The 20,440-nt window shown below is 50.2% G+C and overlaps 2 protein-coding genes across 2 annotated transcripts in view; one reads left to right on the top strand and one right to left on the bottom strand.

Annotated features, from left to right (window-relative positions):
• Positions 1-6,676: 6,676 nt before the first annotated feature.
• Tbcc (tubulin folding cofactor C) lies at positions 6,677-7,848 on the bottom strand. Its single transcript, XM_021218209.2, has one exon. The coding sequence runs from the start codon at positions 7,824-7,826 to the stop codon at positions 6,804-6,806; it is 1,023 nt and encodes a 340-aa protein (XP_021073868.1). The 5' UTR covers positions 7,827-7,848; the 3' UTR covers positions 6,677-6,803.
• Positions 7,849-8,135: 287 nt separating this feature from the next.
• Bicral (BRD4 interacting chromatin remodeling complex associated protein like) overlaps positions 8,136-20,440 on the top strand; it is a 96,651-nt gene continuing 84,346 nt past the window's right edge. The window contains exon 1 of the mRNA XM_021218466.2: positions 8,136-8,182. The gene's annotated coding sequence lies outside the window, so the exon portion shown is untranslated. The remainder of the gene's footprint in view (positions 8,183-20,440) is intronic.

Raw genomic sequence — 20,440 nt, 5'->3', positions numbered from 1 at the left:
GAAAGAAAGAAAGAAAGAAAGAAAGAAAGAAAAAGAAAGAAAGAAAGAAAGAAAGAAAGAAAGAAAGAAAGAAAGAAAGAAAGAAAGAGAGTAAAGATTCCCGTTACTTTAAAAAAAAAAGAAAAGAAAAAAAATACAAAAATGAATGGTTCAAGTAATAATGAAGGGGCATTTGGAAGTAAAATGGAGTTAAATCCTGTGTTCAGTGATATTAAACAGAATTAAGGGAGAGGCGATCACTGGGCAAGAAAGATCACTAAACTACAATTCAGAAATGGAGGGCACACCTGTGATCCAGATATTTTATTTTTTTAGATTTATTTACGTACATGAGTACACTGTAGCTGTCTTCAGACACACCAGAAGAGGGCATCCGATCCCATTACAGAAGGTTGTAAGCCACCGTGTGGCTGCTGGGAATTGAACTCAGGATCTCTGGAAGAGCAGTCAGTGCTCTTACCCACTGAGCCATCTCTCCAGCTCCATGTGATCCAGATCTTGAGGTTGGAAGACACAGGCTTTTGATCCCGATCTTGACACATAGTGACCATGAAAAGCTTAGGTCCAGGCAAGGTGGTACACACCTTTAATCCCAGGAGACAGAGGCAGGCAGCTGTCTGAGTTCAGAGCAACTTCCAAGTAGAGAAAAGCTTATGTCTGGGATGGTGGTGCACATCTTTAATCTGGACCACACCTTCTGCTGGAGCCCACATAAGGACAGTGGAAGAAGGAAGACCTCTTCTTCACCTGCTTGTACCCGCCTGCCAGCACATCTGTTGGAACCTACTTCTTCAGGATCCCGGCTGATACAGAAGGGCTGCTGGAACACCTAGCCTCATGGGACGGAGCAGCTTCCCATTCACAGCTGCCCGTTGTTGGGTTACCTGGGCTGCAGACTGTAAGTCATCTCTAGCACTGCCCAAAGTGTGTGTGTGTGTGTGTGTGTGTGTGTGTGTGTGTGTGTGTGTGTGTGTGTCAGAGAGAGACGGGGACAGAGTATGTGTCTGTACTTCATTTGCAGAGACTGGGAACAAACCCCAGAGGAAGTGACATTTGAGTTATACAAAACGTTGGCCAGTGCACATGGACCCACCCAAACTGTGCGGAATCTGATGGAACAGAGCCCAGGAAGCTCGGAAGAAAATGTTTGTGGCCAGTCATCCTCCATTTGCTTCTCGAGATCCTGTCTTCGTTTTCCAGCCCTGGTCTGTGTCCTGGAAGGTGCTGTACCAGCAGGCTGCACTGCTCTGGCGTTGCCAGTTGGGTTCAGCCAGTGTCAGGCAGGAGGAGGTTCAGTGCCCATGTGGGCTGGCCCCCAGGTGCCTCCACTCTAAGGGTTGCTGTGTTCTTCCACTGAAACCTTCAACGCTTGTACGGTGTCCTCCCCCACCTTCTCTCTCTCATCCAGGGAACAGCGGCAGCCTTAGGGGAGGTCAGGTCTCGAGCAATCTCATGGCTTTCCCTAAATTCTGCCTGCATCTTTGTCAACGGCTCCTATGTTAAGCTTTTCACAGACTCTCGAGTTTCTTCACAAGCCCTCTGCCTCCCACCAGGGCCCTGCCTGATACTGTGTGTGATTAATGACTTTGAGTTCAGAGGAGCTGGAGTGTGACTCGGTCAGAGGAAGTGGAACAGCTGGAGGAACAGCTGGAGGGAGGGCTAGTCTTCACTGCCCTGAGCGAGTCCCGGAGAGAAGGGGAGTCTAGGGGACGTGTGGACCAAGAAAGACACACTGTTAAAAGACCAGCTTGGTAGCGGTATGCAGAATGGATTAAACAACGGGAGAAGGGGAGAAGATTAGAGTCATACTACAAGGAGATAACAGTTGTTATCAGATTGGCAAAGATCCAGAGCTGAGCCAGCTTGCAGCTGGCTGTGTCATACGTGGGAAGACACAGCACTCTCAGAGCACCTGTAAATTAACAGACCTCTTAGGAATACCACCGATAGCCGGGCGTGGTGGCGCACGCCTTTAATCCCAGCACTCCGGAGGCAGAGGCAGGCGGATTTCTGAGTTCGAGGCCAACCTGGTCTACAGAGTGAGTTCCAGGACAGCCAGGGCTACACAGAGAAACTCTGTCTTGAAAACAACAACAACAAAAAAGAGTACCACTGATGCCAATACCCTGGATGCTTGTAGCCTGTAGAGGCAGGGATTTCAGTCCTAGGTCTTGGCCTACAAACTAGAACAGCACATCCCTGAGTCATCTGTACACAAAGATATCCCATGATAACTTTTGCTTCTTTGAGACAAGAGTTTCTCTGGGTAGCCCTGGGTGAACTGGAACTTGCTCTGTGGGTCAGGCTGGCCTTGAACTCAGATCAGCCTGCCTCTGCCTCAGAGTGCTGGGATTAAAGGTGTGCGCTATCACACAACAGCTTCTTGACAACTTTAATGTTCCTTAGATGCTGATGAAGTGAGTCATAGGTTCCCTGTGTAAACAGTGGTTAAGGAGTGAGACATCACTTTTTATTTAGTGCACCCAGAGGAAAGGGACAGGGTAGCATATGTGCTTCCACTGGGAAGAAAAGGCCATTCAGTATGTTTATAACGTATAGACAAGAAAACTGATAGTGAAAGTGACTTGTCGCCGGGCGTGGTGGCGCACGCCTTTAATCCCAGCACTCAGGAGGCAGAGGCAGGCGGATTTCTGAGTTCAAAGCCTGCCTGGTCTACAACATGAGTTCCAGGACAGTCAAGGTTATACAGAGAAACCCTGTCTCAAAAAAAAAAAAAAGACTTGTCTTCAAATACACAAAGGTCCAAGGTCAAGCAGGAAGGGAGATTAATTTTACACTAATCCTTTTGCATCCCCTTTCCCCCTTTTCCTGTACGTATATGGCTGTTTTGCCTGCATCTGAGCCTGTGCACACTTACAGGCAGTGCCCAGAGAGGCCAAAAGAGGAGGTCACATCCGGCCAGGGGCTGGAGTTAGGTTATTAACTGCCATGTGGGCGCTGTGAAGGACGTTAACGGTGAGGTTTGCCAAGTCACAGGCATAGGCTGTGGAACAGGCGGCATGAAGACCAGGTGTCACTCAGGGAGACACAGAGGGCCCTGAACAGCAGGGAAAGCTAAGAGAGCCAGCCCAGATGATGGTTCAAACTGTCTCTTTGTTGATTACAACCTGCTGCGTTGTGGCCAAGTGTAGCGGTATATATATGCTTGTGCTATCAATACTGGGGAGGTTGAGGCAGGGAGGTGAAGAGTCCCAGCCTAGCCTGGGCTACATACAACCCTGTCTGAAGGACAAATAAACTAAAAGCCAAGTGACAGAGCTCTAAGATCTAAGGGATTTCAAGGCATTTTATATTTACTTAGTGGACTCGCTGGGAGCTCACATGTGCCCGCCTACATTAAGGGCAGAGGTACATTCCTCTTTTGACCTTTGGGTTTTTTGTTGGGGTCTCTCATGGGGCCTGGAGTCCACCTCTGGGCTAGACTGGGGAGCCAGTGAGCCCCCTGACTCTCCTGTCCCTGGCTCCCTGACACAGATCAAGAGTGCACAGCAAACACTCTGATAGCCTGCTGGGGCAACCTGGTTGTGGCTCTCTGTTGTAGAGATGGCATGGCTCTTTCTTCTATGTTCACCTGTTTAGCTTTTTTTTTCCCCTATATTATATTGTCCTGAAATACAACTCTGGGGGAGTTTCTGGGAAAGGGGTTGAGGGTGTTACTAGAGAAGGGAATGGCTCTGTTATCTGTTAGGAACAAACTGCTCTGGTCCGGGCCATTCAAGCAGCCAACCCGGGCATATCCGGACAAGGCGTTCTGGATGTGGAGGCTGACGGTCTTAATTGTTCCCTGGGAAATTTCAGCCAACTCATGATGACTAAGTTATGCCAGGAAATATTTGAAGCAGGAAATGTTTTTGAGAAGCCTGAACTAGTTAAGAGAATTGAATATGCCAAGGAAAGGGAACACTAGACCTGGGTCACTAAAGACAGGGATGTCCAGAGAATTCAAGGGACAAGATAGAAGAAATAGCTGGGTCTATTGGACCAGTGAGCAATGGTAAAAGGCCCCATGAGAGGAGAGCTCTAATCATACAAAGCTTGATCCAGAAATATTATTGGGCAAAATTGGAAGATATATGTATGAAACATAAAAGGGTGGGCAGAAGAGTTGGGACCTTGGCGGGACGTGGGGAGGAGCAGGGTTGCTGGATTAGTGAACTGACCTCGGAGAGATTGGAACACACTGAACTGAGCCCAAGGAAATTAGGGTACACATTCTAAGAGGTAGAATTCAGGCTTGTGAGAGAGCCCTGGGGAAATCTGCAAGGGGAATTAATATTGCTTATCCAAGAGCTTGAAAAGTACTGCAGAAATAAATATCTGGATGAGTTCAATAAATTGGAGGAAGAGATCCTACAAATTTAGACAAGTTAAAATCATTAACGTCACCCTGGCCTGCTAGCACTTTGTTCTCCCGCTAATGCTGTAACCACAAGCTTATGCCCGGATGACCTGTGATATGGAGGCTTTTCGGGGAGTTGAAAGTTAACGTACAACTTGCTTTTGCAGAGACTGAACTGTGACTTTGTGTGCGTTGTGCTTATTGGTGACATAGTTACATGGGGGTTTTCAGGAAAAACAAGGGGTCTGAGGAAAACAATGAAAAGGCTTTTGATTATGTATTATTACGTAACAAGGAAGTGTGCAGCCAATAAAGACTGAGCGCAGCTTCAGGACAAGTCAGCTGGCGCCTGCTGGCGCCTGCATCCTCGCCTGAGACCCTGATTTCCTGCCGATCCAATTCTACCATTTTTAAGACCCTCCAATGACTGAGGCTGGTCCTCGGCCACCACCGAGCCACCTCACAGCCCCGGTGTTCTATTTACTTACTTACTCGTTTTCTCCTTGTTTTTCAAGATTAAGATTTCTCTGTGCAGCCCAGGATGTCCTAGAACTCGCTCTGTAGACCAGAGTGGCCTCTGCCTCCCAAGTGCTGAGATTAAAGTCATGTGCCACCACTGACGGCTCCCAATATTTTTTAACTTTTATTCTTGTTTTTTTTTTTTTTTTTTCCCTAGTGGAAATGGAGATCAAATGCCAGAATTTCTTCTCTAAATGTAGTGAGCAGTTGCAAGGCCCTTAGCGTATGCTGCTGGTGGGTTGCTTCCTGCAGTGACCAGCTGACTGACTGGCGCTGACAGAAACACTGCTCCATGCGTCTCTCTCCCCGTTATCAGGAGTGTTTCCTTTTAAGTAACTGGCTTTTCGCCTTAGTAGATGCTGCATATCCTGAAACTAGTAGCACTTCCTTCCACGGTTAGTGGGTAAGGGGAAGAAACTCCGGCTCATTTCTTACTCAGGAATAGTGCTCTGTCGTCTGAGGCCGCCCAGGTCCCTTCCTACTACTTACTGTCATCCTGTCAGATTCCATTTTCCCAACAAGCCACTTTAAATCCTCTTCTGGAGGCAGAATATATACATTTCAAATATAAGTGTATAAAATTTATGCAAAGTACTGTAATCCTTGAGGTAGTAAAAGACATTAAAACCTAAAAAAAAAAAAAAAAAAAAAAATCACGTCCTAAAATGAACTCCCAGGCTAGATACAGTGAGATACACCTTTAATCTCAGCACTGAGGGACAGCCTAGTGTCTTTTCGCCACCAAGTGCCAGAGTTGGGGCTGCACAGTGAGACCACTCTCAAAAGCAAATCAAAGCAGAACAAGAGTAAATTCTGCAAGTAATACTGCTGGAGTGGTTTCTAGAGTGGAACAAGGTGGTAAGAGAGGGTGTTACAGCAAAAAGGAGACTTCACTCAGCACGCTGACCTCCACTCCTCTAGATGACTGCTAGCCGCATGGCTGTGACGGACAACTTAATGCGGCCTGTGTTTAGCTTTCTTCCCAGCTCCATGCTCAGTGCTCTCGGCATGTGCTGCAGAGATGGGGTACCTCGGGGAGTGAAGCCTCAGGCTCCGAGTCCCAGCCTTCAGGAGGCTGAGTGAGAGGGAGACCATGAGCTCTGAGGCCAGACTACAGAGTGAGTCCCAGGTCAACCTGGGCTAGCATGGGAGCTCACCTTTAAAGATGAGCCCACATACTTTCCAACTCCAGCAGCACATCACACGAGTGGTGGGTGACCACATGCGCAGCACATCACACGAATGATGACCACATGTCACCTATTTTCTCATGTGAACATGGTGCCAATAGAAATGGCCTTGTAGCTCTTGAGGGAAACGAAACATGAGCAGGGTGTGGTGCAGATTCTAAGAGGTAGAGACAGGCATCTCTGGGAGTTCCAGTGCTGCATAGTGAAACCCTGTCTCAACAACAAAGATAGCTGGCCACTTTAACCGCTTCGGTTTTACAGCTGGCTCCTACACCTCTTGGAGGCCATTCAAAACTTCAGCCCTAACACGACACTGGATTCCAGAGGCTCAGGAAGGAGTCTTCATAGCCTTGCTGAAAAAGACACAGAACAAACCTTTAGTGGGAGGAAATAGCCATTGAGGGAGCTTTTACGGGCCTACTACTTCCATTTAAACCGTTCGCTAATGGAGTTCTCCTGACATCCTTATTATTTATTGAAGACCCACTTTATCACTCCCTGTGATCAGCGGTAAGAAGAGCAAATCCCTCAAAGCTCCTCCAGTCTCCCCCTAATTCTTCACGCTGTCACACTCAAAGGGAGGCAGGGAAATGTCAAACCAGCAAAAGTCTGATACTCTGCTATGAATTTAATAGGACTCACAGGAGGGGAAACAATTTCAAACCCCTATCACCGCAAACATAAGACAATATCAGGTAAACCGAATGGGATGTCACACTGAGTGTGGCCAGTGCTCAGTCCCACTGGATGTTTCTCTCCTCTTCGGGAAGAATACTCCAGTTTGGGGAGGCCACATTTCGGGCCAGCCAGTTGAAATCATCAACCTGGTCCCAGTTATTTTTGCTCCTATCTAAGCCGGAGTCCTGGAAGTCCTGGTCGATCCCCGGGTAGCTCCAGGTGTACGGGGCAAACTGAATGCCGCTGCAGTCCTCCACGATCGCCCTGCTGGTCACTTGCAAGAAGACGCGCGTGTCTTTGGTCGTGTGCACACGGAGCTGCTGGCAAGCCACGGCCAGGACGCAATCTCGACAATCCTCCAGGAACACAGAGGTGGTCACTGGACCGCAGAGCACCTTGCAGCCGCGGGCCTTGGCAAGCCGCAAGGTGTTGGGGTTGCCACACAGTCTGACGGTGCAGTGGGTCAGGTCGCTCAAAAGGACGTCGCGCTGGCGCAGCTCTTCAGCTCCCTTCTCCAGGTCTTGGGACTCCAGGTTGGAGAAGCCACAGGCCCAGCCGGCCCCGGGAGCTCCCTCCTCCTTGGTCACGGGTGGAGAAGGGGCCGCCGGGGCGACGGGTGCGGCGTCTACCTGGGCGGCCCCCGCAGCATCCTTCTTCCGCGCCTTGAAGGCGAAGCGCTTCTTGGGCTGCAGCTCCTGGCGCCGTTCCGTGAGGGTAGCCTGCAGCTGCGCCAACGCCGCCTGGCCCTGCCGCAGATCGTAGGCGGCGAGGAAGAGCACCGAGTCGTTGAGGAGCTTCCGCAGCCCCCGGAGCCGGTCGGCCGCCTCCTCCAGCCGCTCCGCCGACGGCTCGCCCCGCAGCAGCTCCTCGGCCGCCGCGCGCTCCCGGGCGAAGGCGGCGGCGAAGAAGCCGCTCTTCTCCTCCTCCACCTCCTGGTCCTGCCGCTTCTGCTTGCGTCTCTCCACCTCCATCTGCCTCTCCTGCTCGCGCCGCTGAAGTCGCTCGGGCACCAGGCTCGGGTCCCGCGGGGAGCCGGCGGCGGCGTCGGCCAGAGCCACGGAGCAGTCCACACCCTCCATCTTGACTACCAGGCTTCCTCCCCCGGCCGCCCTGCCTCCGAGCGCTCGCCCCTGCGCGCGAGGCCTCCCACCAACGCGCGCCGTGATTGGCCGGATGCGGTGACGTCAGACTCCCTCCATATTCTCCTCGCCGATTGGTGGCTTCGCGTTGGAGGGGCGGGGCGGAGGGCGGGGCCGGCTGTCAGGAGGGGGTGGGGAGACAAAGGTCCTGGTGGATGGGTGGGGTGGGAGGCAGGCGGGGGAAGCTTTTTTTTTTTTTTTTTTTTTCTTCTTAAAGGGGCAGGACTTATATCCGGGATTGTGGGGTGAGTTGCAGCAGCGGCAGCTGCACATGTGGGTTTGTTTATAAGAACAAGGTTAGAAACTCGCAGGCCTCCCCCTCCCCCCAGCTCCTCCCTGCTACCCCCTTACAGGCCGGAGATCTGCTGCAGGGTGGTGGGGAGGAATCTGTGCTTGTGGTGTTGTGGGGGGACAGGTAGTGCGAGAAAGATGGAGGGGGGGGTTATTGCACCTCCCGGACCGCGCCGGAGGAAGCTGCAGCTGGAACAGCTGGCCAGGGAGCCGCTTGCATGCCTCTGGGTTTTTTCTTTCTTTCCCTCTCTCTCTCTCTCTCTCTCTCTCTCTCTTTTTTTTCTTTCCCTTTTCCCTTCCATCACCTCTTTGCTCAGCCCCGGTCCTTGCCGCCCCGGTAACCCTCATCCTTCCTGCCCTCCCCCATCCACTGCAGCTCGGCGCGGCCTGGGGGCGTCTGGGTCCCCGTGGGCAGTTACTGGGGCGGGAAGAAGGCGCGAGGCACCGCTATGGGAGAGACTGGGTTCCTCGCTGGAGCGGGCTCCGGGGTTCCTGGGGGAGTCTAAAAACAGATTATTATTTTTCTTTAATGGCCAATTGCTGCAGTCGGAGGGGGGAGCGGGGGAGGATGACATGCCACCCCCACCGTCTTGCTCCCTGACGCGGTGGCAGCCACTCCCTGCGCAGCTGGCCACCGCTGGCCGCGCGGGGCTAAGACCCTCAGCCCGGGCGCCTCGCTTCTCCCTATAGGGCCGGCGGTCTTTAGGAAGGCGATGGGGAAACGGTACATTATTTCTAGAGGTGGTGGGAGGGATTTGTCACCGGAAGTGAACGAGCCTAGCCTAAAGTCCAGACCAACCCGAGGTGCGAGTGGGCAGCCAAGACCGTGCAGTCCCTGGCAGAAGCCCAAGGCGGCGGCCGCCGAGGACTCGGGTGGCATCCTCGCATGCTACCTTCAGCCACCGTGCCTTCTGGACTCGGGCGGCCCATACAGTCCTCGGTTTCAGCCCCATCTCCGCCCGGGTTGCCAACCTCCATTTTTGTTCTTTTAATTGGGATTTTTTTTTTTTTTTAACTGCCGAAAATACTCATTTGAAATTTTACCAATATGCCTGCGTTTTCCTGCAGATAAAGATGGGAGGAAACGAGAGCCATTCAATTAAGTTGGAATTAAGACTTGAGTTGCAAAGCCTCACGTCCCATTTGCCTCCTTTCCTAACCATTAAAAAAAGAAAAAAAAAATCCAAACCTATAGCACAAATTCTTGATTGAAGAGAGAGTATTGCACTACAGAATCAAGCCAAGTGTCACTGGGTGGCAAATTCTTTCCTAGGTGGAGGGTGGGAGGGGAGATCACGTGTTCCTGTGTTCTTGTCTGTATACCTGCTGTAACAGAGCGCCGGTGAGGGGGCGGTCGGTGGTCACTTATGCAGGCTGCTTATTTTAGCCAGTTTTTGTTTCCTGGGCAAGATAGATGAGGCTCTTGTTTTCTACTTTTTGAAAGCACTTTTATTTCACAAAAGTATGAATTTTGGACTATTGACACACAGCTGATGACTTTGTTCAGGTTACGGAAAGGAATGTAATAGCTACTCTCTTTCCTGAAAGATAGATGTTTTTTAGATTTACTTATTTGTATTTTATGTATATGACTCTTTATTGTGTGTTGATGCATGTGCACCACGATGCAGTGTGCAGTGTTTGCGGAGACCAGAAGAGGGCGTCAGATCACTGGAATTGGAGTAGACCGGTAGTTGTAGGTGGGAGGAATCCAGGTCCTATAAAAGAGCATCAGCGCACCTAACCATCCAGCCGTCTCTCCAGATGAAAGATTTAACCTATGGAGATTAAACGAAGACTGATGCTATAGGCAATAGCAATGACCCCTGATTGGCTTTGCTTTAGTTTCCCAGTATTGGAGCCTGCTCCATTCTAATTAAGTTGCGGGGCATGGAGGTACATGCCTTTAATCCCAGCACGGGAGTTCAAGGCTAACCTGGTCTACAGAGCTTGATCCAGGACACTCGGGCTACACAGACAAACTCTTCAACCCTCCCCCCCCCCACACACACACACTCCCACCCCCAAGTTAGTTGGTGAAAGGTTTCTTGAGCTTGGAGTTTGGACGGTCAGCAATGGTGAGATTATCAGTGGTTTTTAGTGTAGACTATTTGCAAAGTAGAAGCCAGTGTTAACCAACCCTTTCAAGCTTGTGTTTCTGCCTAGGCAAAGGTTTTTGCTTGACATGAGGGGCTGAAAAGTGTCTGTTGTTTAGCCTAACGTTTAAGCATCAAAGGACAAAGATGGAGGGTCCCGCAGCTGACTCCCCTGTGTTGGGAACAGTTGTTTTTTTTTTTTTTTTTTTTTTTTTTTTAAAGGAGTGTGAGGCCTGAGAGTGGTGGCTGTGAGGTGGCCTTGGTGCGCCGGGGTGATTATCTTCTATCCCCAGGCTGGAGTAGGTTGCCAAGGCAGGTGTCAAGCTATGTGTCTGGTTTCGGAGTTGAAAACCACAGACAGGTTGCTAACTGCTGGCCGTTTGCCAGGCCATGTCACGTCCTCTTCCTAACATTTGAGGGCAGTGAGTTGAGAATGCACCCTTGACGGGATGGTTCTGGCTCAGCAAAGGTAAGTACCCACTGTGATGGAAGGAGGGGAGGCATGCAGAAGGAGGCAGCATTAACTGTACAGCTCGCAAGGCGAGGCTGACGGAGCTTGCAGACAACTTGCAAAGTGAAAGGATAGACTAGCAGCTATGAATTTTAATGTTTTATTTTATTTGACTTACGGGGGCAGTGTGGACACGCCACAGCGTGGGTGTGGGGGTCAGAGGACAGCTTCCAGGAGTTTCTCTCTTCCTACCTTTATGTGGGCTCAGGCTCAAGGTAAACACTTGACCGGGTCAGCATTCCCATCTGTCCAACCTCTGTTTGTTTGTTTGTTTGTTTGTTTGTTTTTCAAGACAGGGTTTCTCTGTGTAGCCCTGGCTGTCCTGGAACTCACTCTGTAGACCAGGCTGGCCTGGAACTCAGAAATCCGCCTGCTTCTGCCTCCCAAGTGCTGGGATTAAAGGCGTGCGCCACCACTGCCTGGCCTGTCTGTCCAACCGTAACTTATATTTAACAATGGTTTGTATATTTTATGGTTCTCTGTGTTGGGTTTGACTGGTTTTTTTTGTTGTTGTTGTTGTTTTTGTTTTTTTTAAGTTTTATGTGCATTGGTGATTTGCCTACGTGTATATGTGAGAGTGTCTTACTCCCTAGAACTGGAGTTACAGACAAGTGTGAGCTGCCATGTGGGTGCTGGGAATCAAACCTGGGTCCTCTGGAAGAGCAGCCAGTGCTCTTAACCACTGAGCCCTCTCTCCAACCCCCAAGGGTTTTCTTTCTTTCTCTCTTTCTTTCTTATCTATATTTATTTATTTCATTTATGAGTAATTAGCCCACATGTATGTGCACCATGTGAGCACAGTACCCACAGGAAGAGAGCCTTGAACCCCCTGAAACTGTTGTGAGGCACCATGTGGGTGCGGGGAATTGAACATCTAGCTCGATGCTCTAGCCACTGAGCCATCTTTCCAATTCCCATACGATGTTATAAGGCCTCAAAAGTGAACCTTAAACCAAACTTTGGTAGTTCATGCTTGTAATCCCAGCACTCGGGAGGCTGAAGCAGTAGGATCAAGAATTCCAGGCTAGCTTGGGCTATATAGCGAGATCCTGCCTCTTAAAGAAGGAGAAGGGTTAGGATTCTCATCTTTGTAGTTAGATGCCCCAGGAAATAAGTGAATGGTGAAAGCATTTCAATGAAGGAAGCCTTGGTCTGGGCCCCCGGACAGCTCAGGAATGAGACCCCTTGCTGTTACAGTGGGGTTTCTCCGAGTTGTAGGGCAGATGGCAGAAGCCAGCCGCACCAAGGCAGCTCTGAGCCCTGTTTTCTAGTGGTTGGTTGCCAGAGGGAGGCATTCACCTCTTCACCTCTCAGCAAGCAAGCTAGGAGCATGCCTGGGTTGTGACACGTTCCCTTTTGAGATCTAGTCCTCTCTTATCAGAGGGTAGGCCAATCTTCCCACCACTAATGCGACAAAGACAGCTGTGAAGGCATGTCCTGTTCTTCAAAGGGTCCATCCTTATCTGGAGCATGCATGGCAGCTGCTTTCCCTAGCTCCTGGGTGTCTCCTCCCCCTCTACTCAGCTCTGCTGGGGAGTTTCCTCCATTGTGCCTCGGGCGCTCAGGTTCCTATCTGCTGCCTGCTTATCAGAGCTCACTGTGCTAGGGGTGGTGAGACAACACCTCAGTGTGGAAAGCATCGGCCAGGCAAGCCCAGCAGCGAGCCTCTGCCGGTCTCAGAAACTGTGAGACACACACGGAATGGTAGAAGGAAAGATGTTCCATAGAGCTGCCCTTTGACCCTCACACAGTCGCCACACACAAGACGCACACACATCAAAAGAAGAAAGAGCTAAGCCAGGGAGACCCCAAGGCTACCAAAGATACACACTCAATGGGGCTGGAGAGATGGCGCAGTGGGTAGCGTGCTGCTCTCCCAGAGGCTCAGAGTTCAGTGTCCAGCACTCAGGTCAGGTGGCTCATAACTACCTGTGACTCTGGGTCCAGGGAATCCAATGCCCTCTTCTGGCTTGTGTGTGTGTGTCTGTGCGCGCGCGCGCATACTCATAAATAAAAAAATAAAATAAAAAATATACACTATACACTGGGAGCCAAAAGCTTAGGAAATAATCACACAGATTTAAGAGAGGGAGAAGTGTCAGCTGGCAACGCTTTGACTGGGGACGAACAAGCAAAGGAATAGAAGCCAGTGAGGCGCTTTGTTCTGTTTTGATTGTGTGTGTTTGGAGGCCAGAGGGAAGGATTCAGCCGAGAGGAAAAACCTAGAAGAGAGATAAGGCATAGGCGTGCAATGTAAGAGACATCGTCAAAGACTGGAAGTGCTGGGGCCGAGCACAGGGGCAAAGATGCTCTTTGGATGAGAGACGGAATGTTTCTTTGCTGCAGAGTGAGATTTTGTTTTAATTGTTTGAATTATTTTAAAAAATAATTTTGCCGGGCTGGAGAGGTGACTCAGTGGTTAAGACCACTGACTGCTCTTCCAGAGTTCCTGAGTTCAATTCCCAGCAACCACATGTAATGGAATTCGATGCCCTCTTCTGGTATGCATGAAGACAGCAACAGTGTACTCACATACATAAAATAAGTAAAATAATAATAATAATAATAATAATAATAATAATAATTTTGCCTGCATTTATGTATATATATTACATATGCGCAGTTCCTGCAGTGTCTAGAAGAGAGAGTCAGACCCCTTAGAACTGGAGTCACAGTTAGCCGTGAGCTGCTATGTGGGTGCCAGGAATAGAACCAAGGTCTTCACCAGGAGGTGGTGGCGCAGGCATTTAGTCCCAGCACTCAAGAGGCAGAGAGAGGCAAGAGGATCCCTGAGTTTGAGGCTAGCCTGATCTACAGAGTGAGTTCCAGGAAGCCAGGGCCACACAGAGAAACCCTGTCTCAGAAAAAGTAAAAAGAAAGAAAGAAAGGAGTGGGTCTCTTTGAGAGGAGTGTGTGCTCTTAACCACCGAGACATCGCTTCAGCACTGTGTTTTTATTTTATTATTTGTTTGCTTGTTTGGTTAGTTGGTTGGTTGGTTTGGTTTTTGTAGACAGGGTTTCTCTGTGTAGCCCTGGCTGGCCTGGAACTCACAGAGATCCTCCTGCCTCAGCTTCCTGAGTGCTGCCACTAAAGGCAGGCACTACCCCCACCTAGCTTTAGTTTTTAAATTCGTGTCTGGATTCATGTGCCTGTGTGTGTGTTTATGTGTGCCGTGAGTGAGTGAGTGTGTGTGTGTGTGTGTGTGTGTGTGTGTGTGGTGTGTTCTTCAAGTCCAGAGAGTGAACTCTGGAAGATCAGCAAATACTCTCAACCACAGTGCCATCTCTCTAGCCCACGCTTTGGTTTACACTGTGTGCATGTGCGTGCGTGCGTGTATGTGCGTGCGTGTATGTGCGTGCATGTGTGTGTGTGTGTGTGTGTGTGTGTGTGTGTGTGTGTGTGTATGCACGTGCGTATGTGTGGAGGTCAGAAGACAACTTGTAGGAATCAGTTCTTGACTTCCTCCATATGTGTTCCCGGGAACACACTCAGGTTGTCACACTTGATGGCAAGGGCCTGCACAAGTGCCCGTTTCACCAGCGCCATCTTGTTTGGGGGCCAGTGTTTCAGACAAGCTAATGAACCCATGAGCTTCCCATCTCCACCATCTACATCACCTTAGGAGTGCCAGACTTACAGATGTGAGCCACCTGCCTGGCTTGCGGGTTTCAGGGTTCAGACTCAGGCTGTCAGGCGTGTGTGGCACGTGCCCTTGTTCTCCTCGCTGTCCCTGCCCCGGAGCCTCTTGTAGCAGAAAGTATTTTACTGCTGGGCTGCTCTTGGGTTGGCTCTTTGCCGGTCCCTGATCACTACCTCTTGCCTTCTTCACAGACTTCCTCTCCCTTCCTTCATCGGCCAGGCAGAACACTTTCTACCCTGAACCCCCTTCTTGTCTGTCTCTCCTTCCCATTTGGCAAGGTAACGTTTCTCCAGGGACCTAAGCCCTGATCATGTATTAAGATTTGAATCCAGACTTCCGGCATCCAAACTGTCACCATCACCTGTCCACATCTGATTGTGCTACAGCCACGGTCTTCCACGCTGATGTCAGGATCATCTATAGCGCATCTCTGTCTCTCTTCCTCTCTGTTCTGGTTCCCTCTCCCTGTCTGTGCCTTGACTCACTCTGGTTGTCCCCACACACACCCCCCATGCTAATATAAGCTGATTGAGTCTCTCTATGTAAATCGTCTGCTGGCTTGTTCAGAGCATTCAGCCTCCTTGTGTGGCCTCAGGGCCACAAAGCCATTGCCTCTGTGCCTCACCACCATCGCCTCTGTAGCCACCCAGTTTCCCTCCTTTGCCCAGCACAGGACATCCATGTACTTCCATGTGTCCTGCTGCACTTTTTAAATCTGGCTAACTTGCGCTGGCCACCCTGTTAGCCATGCAGGTGTGGTGGCGGCAGTAGACAGGGCTCCTGCGGAGCTTGCGGGCTAAGTGAGAACTGTAATCAGTGTGGTGTGAGGCGGGCTAACGGGAGAAGGGGAAATTTACTCTGCTGCTGCTGCTTCTGGCAAATGTTTCACTCAGGTGTGGGGTGCCCGGAATATAGCAGTGGACGGGAGAGGTAAGGTGGCCCGGTTTCAGAGCCAGAAGTGGTAAAGTTCCAGTACTCCTAGCAACAGACGGAACAGGTCCAGGGAACCCAGAGCAGCATTATCAGTCCCGCTGTGTCACACGGTGACTTAATGACATTGTGATACCAGCTCTTTCTCTGGAGAAGTTGCACCTGAGTCTCTTGGAGCGAAGCCTGGGCATATGTAAGTGTTGCTAGGGACTAAACCCAGGATCTTGTACGTAGCAGGCAGATCCTCTACAATGGAGCCACATTCTCCTCCCATCTGTGGTTTTTTTTTTTTGAGACAAGCCCTCGTATAGTCCAGGTTGGCTTCAAACTCTACAGCCCAGGCTGGCTGCGAATTCCTCATCCTGGTATGACAGATGTGTACCACCACATCCAGCCTTCCCAGGATTCGGAATCCTTTGCCCCAAGTGGAGATCAGAGGCAGGGTTTGGGAGGTGAGCAGAGGCCCACCACCATGGGTCCTTGTAAATCATGGCAGAAACTTCACACTTCATCTTGAAGGCACCTTCACATCCCCTGGGGGATTTGAGCTGGATAAGAACAGTGTCCCCGCTAGCCTCCCCTCCCCCCTTTCCCATTCTAACACCAGGTCAGCCTGGAGGCCCCAGGCTGTGTGATTCAGGGTTGAGCCATAGCAAACAGTTGTCAGTTTAGACACCGTTGTTGCAGGAGCCCGCCAGCCCCAGGGAGTGGCGGGAGTGACCATCAGCTAGACAGAGGTGGGAGCTGGGGAGAGGAGGAGTGGGAAGTGTCAGCGATAGCTAGAAAGGATGAGACAGGACTTAGTGATCATGGGAAACTTCCACCTGAGGAGCTGAGCTGTGAGTCAGGAGGCACAGGCAGGAGACAGCCAGCAGGTCCGTGTTGGACATGGTTGCTACTATGTCCCTCTCCCTGGGACAGGATGTGTTATCCTTTCCACATGGCAAGACACTTGCTTCCTTCATGACCTGTCATGCCCCTCCTCTCTGGGCTATGTTCTGCATTCTCTGTCGCTGGTGTGTGTGTGAGTAGTGAGGGCACTGTCTGCTTCTCGTTTCCCCGCTATGTATATATGTGTGTGGTGCGCAGGCTTGCGTGTATGCGTGTTCGAACTGGTGTGGTTGTGTATGTGTGTGTTCCTGCATCTGGAAGCTGGCATCAGGAGTCTCCCTGGATAGCTCTCATTATTCTTTGATGCAGGGTCTCTCCGTTGAACCCAGAACTTGCACAAGGGGCTGAGCTGGTTATACAGCTTGTCCTGGGGAATTCCTGGCTCCAGTTTTGAGCTCTGGAATCACAGGCCAGCCGGCATGGCCACCCAGCATTTTGTGTAGGTTCTGGGGACCTGAGCAGCAAGTGTCTTAAGCACCGAACCCTCTCCCCAGCCTGCTCATAGAGATCTTTAGTGCAGCTTCATTCCGCTTCTGTATTCTCTCGCAGTACCCCTGTTGTGTTAATGGCGGAAGAGCCAGACCCAAAGCAAGACCCTCCCTTAGGAGCGTGATTAGGCCCCTGTTCTCACTTCTAGCTAAGGCTAGAAGGGATCCAGGGCTAGGCAGGGTATATACTGAGCTGCTGAGGAGCAGGGTCTAGTTAGCAGTTGTCAGCTATTAGTGTTAAGATGGCGTGATCAAGCCAGGCGTGGTGGCGCACGCCTTTAATCCCAGCACTCGGGAGGCAGAGGCAGGCGGATTTCTGAGTTCGAGGCCAGCTGGTCTACAAAGTGAGTTCCAGGACAGTCAGGGCTAAACAGAGAAACCCTGTCTCGAAAAACCAAAAAAAAAAAAAAAAAAAAAAAAAGATGGCGTGATCACTCTAAGTCGTCCATGCTTTGGGTAGGAGCGGTGCTGGGGACCGCTTAAGGACTCTTCTATGCCATGCTCCATGACTGAGCTAAGTAGCCGGCCAGCCCTTTTTAGTTTTGAGGCTGAGTATCCCTAAGTTGGTTGGGCTGATTCGAACAGGTTGCATACTTCAGGCAGTCCTTGCACTTGTCACTTCCCTGTAGCTGGGTCACATTACCTTTTACATGTAGTGTCCGTTTCTTTTCTTGTTAAGACAAGTAAGTGTTTCAAAACCTTTGTAATGATTTCTTTTTAATTATAAGTATGTGTGCGTGCATGCGTTGTGTAGGAGCTGGGAATTGAACCTGGTCCCTCTGAAAGAGCTGCAAGTGCTCTTAAACACTGAGGTGTCTCTAGGCCCCTTTTCTTCTTTCTTCTTTCTTCTTCCATCTTCCGTCTTCCTCCTCCTCCTTTTTCTTCTTCCTCTTCCTCCTCCTCCTCCTTCTTGTTCCTCTCTCCTTCTCCCTCTCTCTCTTTCTCTCCCACTCTCTTTCTTCCCTTGCATTACTTAGGACTAAACATCGGGTCCTGAACATGCTAGGCAAGCCCCCTGCCTCTATGTTATATCCCAGCTTCAAGCTCACTCTGTGGCCCAGGTGAGCTTTGCACTTGGGATCTTCTTGCGCTAGGATTATAGGCATACGTCACCAGACTGGGCATTATCATTCTTTTTATTTTTATTTATTTATTTTTATTTTTTTGGTAAGCTTTACTGTTTATAATCTTCTAATTTGGGGAGCCATTCATCTAATCCCGCCTCTCCTTACAGATAATAAGCACATGCCTTGTGATTGTAATAGAACATGCAACAGTTGCTAAGCCCCTGTGTGACTCTAAGCTCTATAAGGGCCATGTGTCCTCTTTGTTTATTTGAGACAGCATCTCACAATGTAGAGCTGGCTGGGCTAGAACTCTCTGTGTCGACCTGGCTGGGCCTCAAACTAGAAGAGATCGCGTGCCTCCACGCCTGACCTGTCTAGTATCCTTATGCCTGTGTAACTTAACTTTCCACTGCCGTGACAGAGTAAACAACTGAGATAAATAACTTCCAAGAAGGAAGGGTGTGTTTTGCCTCATGACCTCCGAGGTTTCAGTCTGTGTCACTTGGCCCTGTATGCTGTGTGGCAGAAGCTTCGTTGGAGACCTTGCCAACAGTGTTGCCCCTCAGAGGCCGAGGGTTGAAGAGATGTGTCCTGTATCCCTGAATCCCCTTCGAAAGCTTGTCACCAGTGACGAATTTCCTCCCTCTAGACTCTGTCTCTTAAAGCCGATGAATGACATCAGTCTTTCGACACGAGGCCTTTGGGGACCTGTCAGCACAGAGACAAAATGCTGTACTGTGATTCAGTATGCAGCAGTGCCTGTTGGAGTAGACTCTGGACAGTCACTCGCTGAAGGAAGAAACACTCGGTCCAGGCAGCCCAGAGGCCGGGCTTGCAGTGACATTCTGTATTTATTTGTGTGTGAGCATGCATGGAGGTCAGAGGGGCTCTTGAGAGAGTTGGTTCTCTCTTTTCATCTTGTGAGTTCAAACCTAGGTGGCCAAGTTTAGCACCAAGTGCCCTTATTCCCTGAGCCATCTCACCAGCCCTTGTAGTGATATTTATTATGCATAAGCCCCTGAAGGGACTCATCTGAAGCAAGGACAGTTTTTAAAGAGTCATGGAGCCGGGCTGGTCTACAGAGTGAGTTCCAGGACAGCCAGGGCTACACAGAGAAACCCTGTCTCAAAAAAAAAAAAAAAAAAAAAGAGTCATGGAGACCAGTGAGAGTCAGATTTATCTGTCCTGGGGATCCAACTCAGGTTGTCTTGCTTGGCTGCAGTCACCTTACCCACTGAGCCATTTTGCCAGCCCTCTGTTTCTTTTTATAATACGAAAAAACTCTGTGTCTAAGGCTTAACAGTAGACCAGATCTTCTCTTTCTTTCTTTCCTTCTTTTTTCTTTCTTTCTTCTTTTTCTCTTTCTCTCTCTCTTTCTTTCTTTCTTCAAGCCACAACACTGGAAGAAAAGTGGGAAAGGGGGTGAAAAGGAGAGAGGCTAGGGGAGGGGGGCTTGAAGGCAGCCATGTTGGGTCTTGTATATAGTGGTGTGCAGACTCTCTGAGATGATGAGAGAGAGCCTGCGTGTCAGTAACTTGGATAAGCTAAGGCAACCCTGTTGAGTGTCCTGTCAAGGAGAACCCACTCATGCTGAGAGACTGCCCCCTCCTTAGTTTGCAGAGTAACTAAAGCTTGCTGAAGCGTAGGTTTAAACGTTGCAGGTTTTCGAGTGGACAGTGGCATACACGTGTGCCGCAGGCGTGAGACTTCTCCTTCCTAGGAGGCCCCAGCGTCTGCGGTGCCCGGTCACTCTCGGCTTGTCTAGGCAGAGCTGCAGGCATCTCTGTGGTGGTTTGTCCGGAGGAGGAGCATCGTTTAGTGACTGACATCTTTCACATATGTTTGTGTGTTTGCGACAGGATCTCACATGGCCTGGGGTTGGCTTCAGAGTCACTGTGTAGCTGAGGACAGTCTTGAACTCCTGGTCCTCCTGACCACATCTCCGTGGAGCTGGGATTTGGAGAGTGCTCGGACATTGCTGTTTTTCCTACTCGTTGCCATGAGCCTAACTCAAGTGACAAAGCCTTCGTTTGTGTCTGAGGAGCGACTGCGAAGTAGAGTGAACTTAGGGTGAAAGGGGGGTTTGGGGGGGGCGTGGTTGAGACAGGGTTTCTCTGTGTAGCCCTGGCTGTCCCAGAACTCCCTCTGTAGACCAGACTGGCCTCGAACCCTCAGAAGCTGTCCGCCTTGTTTTTATTTATTTCTCCCCGAAGAATTTATGTTTTGTCTTAGGGTTTCATTACTGCAAAGAGACCCCATGACCATAGCAACCTTTACAACGGCGACCATGTCACTGGGGCTGGCTTACAGTTTCAGAGGTTTCGTCCGTTATCCTCCGTTATCCTCATGACGGGAAGCATGGCAGCCTGCAGGCAGACATGGTGCTAGCAGTTCTCAGAGTTCTACATCCAAAGGCAGCCAGGAGGAGACTGTCTTCCACAGGCAGCCAAGGGGTTGGGTGTGGGGGGTCTCTTTCACACTGGGCAGACCCTGAGCATAGGAACCAGAGCCCCACCCCTACAGTGACACACTTCTTCTAACAATGCTACACTTCCTCCAATAAGGTCACACCTCCTAAGAGTGCCACGCATATTTAGATCGTCACTTTTTTTTTTTTTTTTTTTTTTTTTTTGAACTTT

Source organism: Mus pahari, chromosome 18 (genome assembly GCF_900095145.1).
Source record: "Mus pahari chromosome 18, PAHARI_EIJ_v1.1, whole genome shotgun sequence".
Classification (NCBI taxonomy): Eukaryota; Metazoa; Chordata; class Mammalia; order Rodentia; family Muridae; genus Mus; species Mus pahari.
The sequence above is the reverse complement of the archived record's forward strand: the minus strand, read 5'-3'. Positions and strand labels throughout refer to the sequence as shown.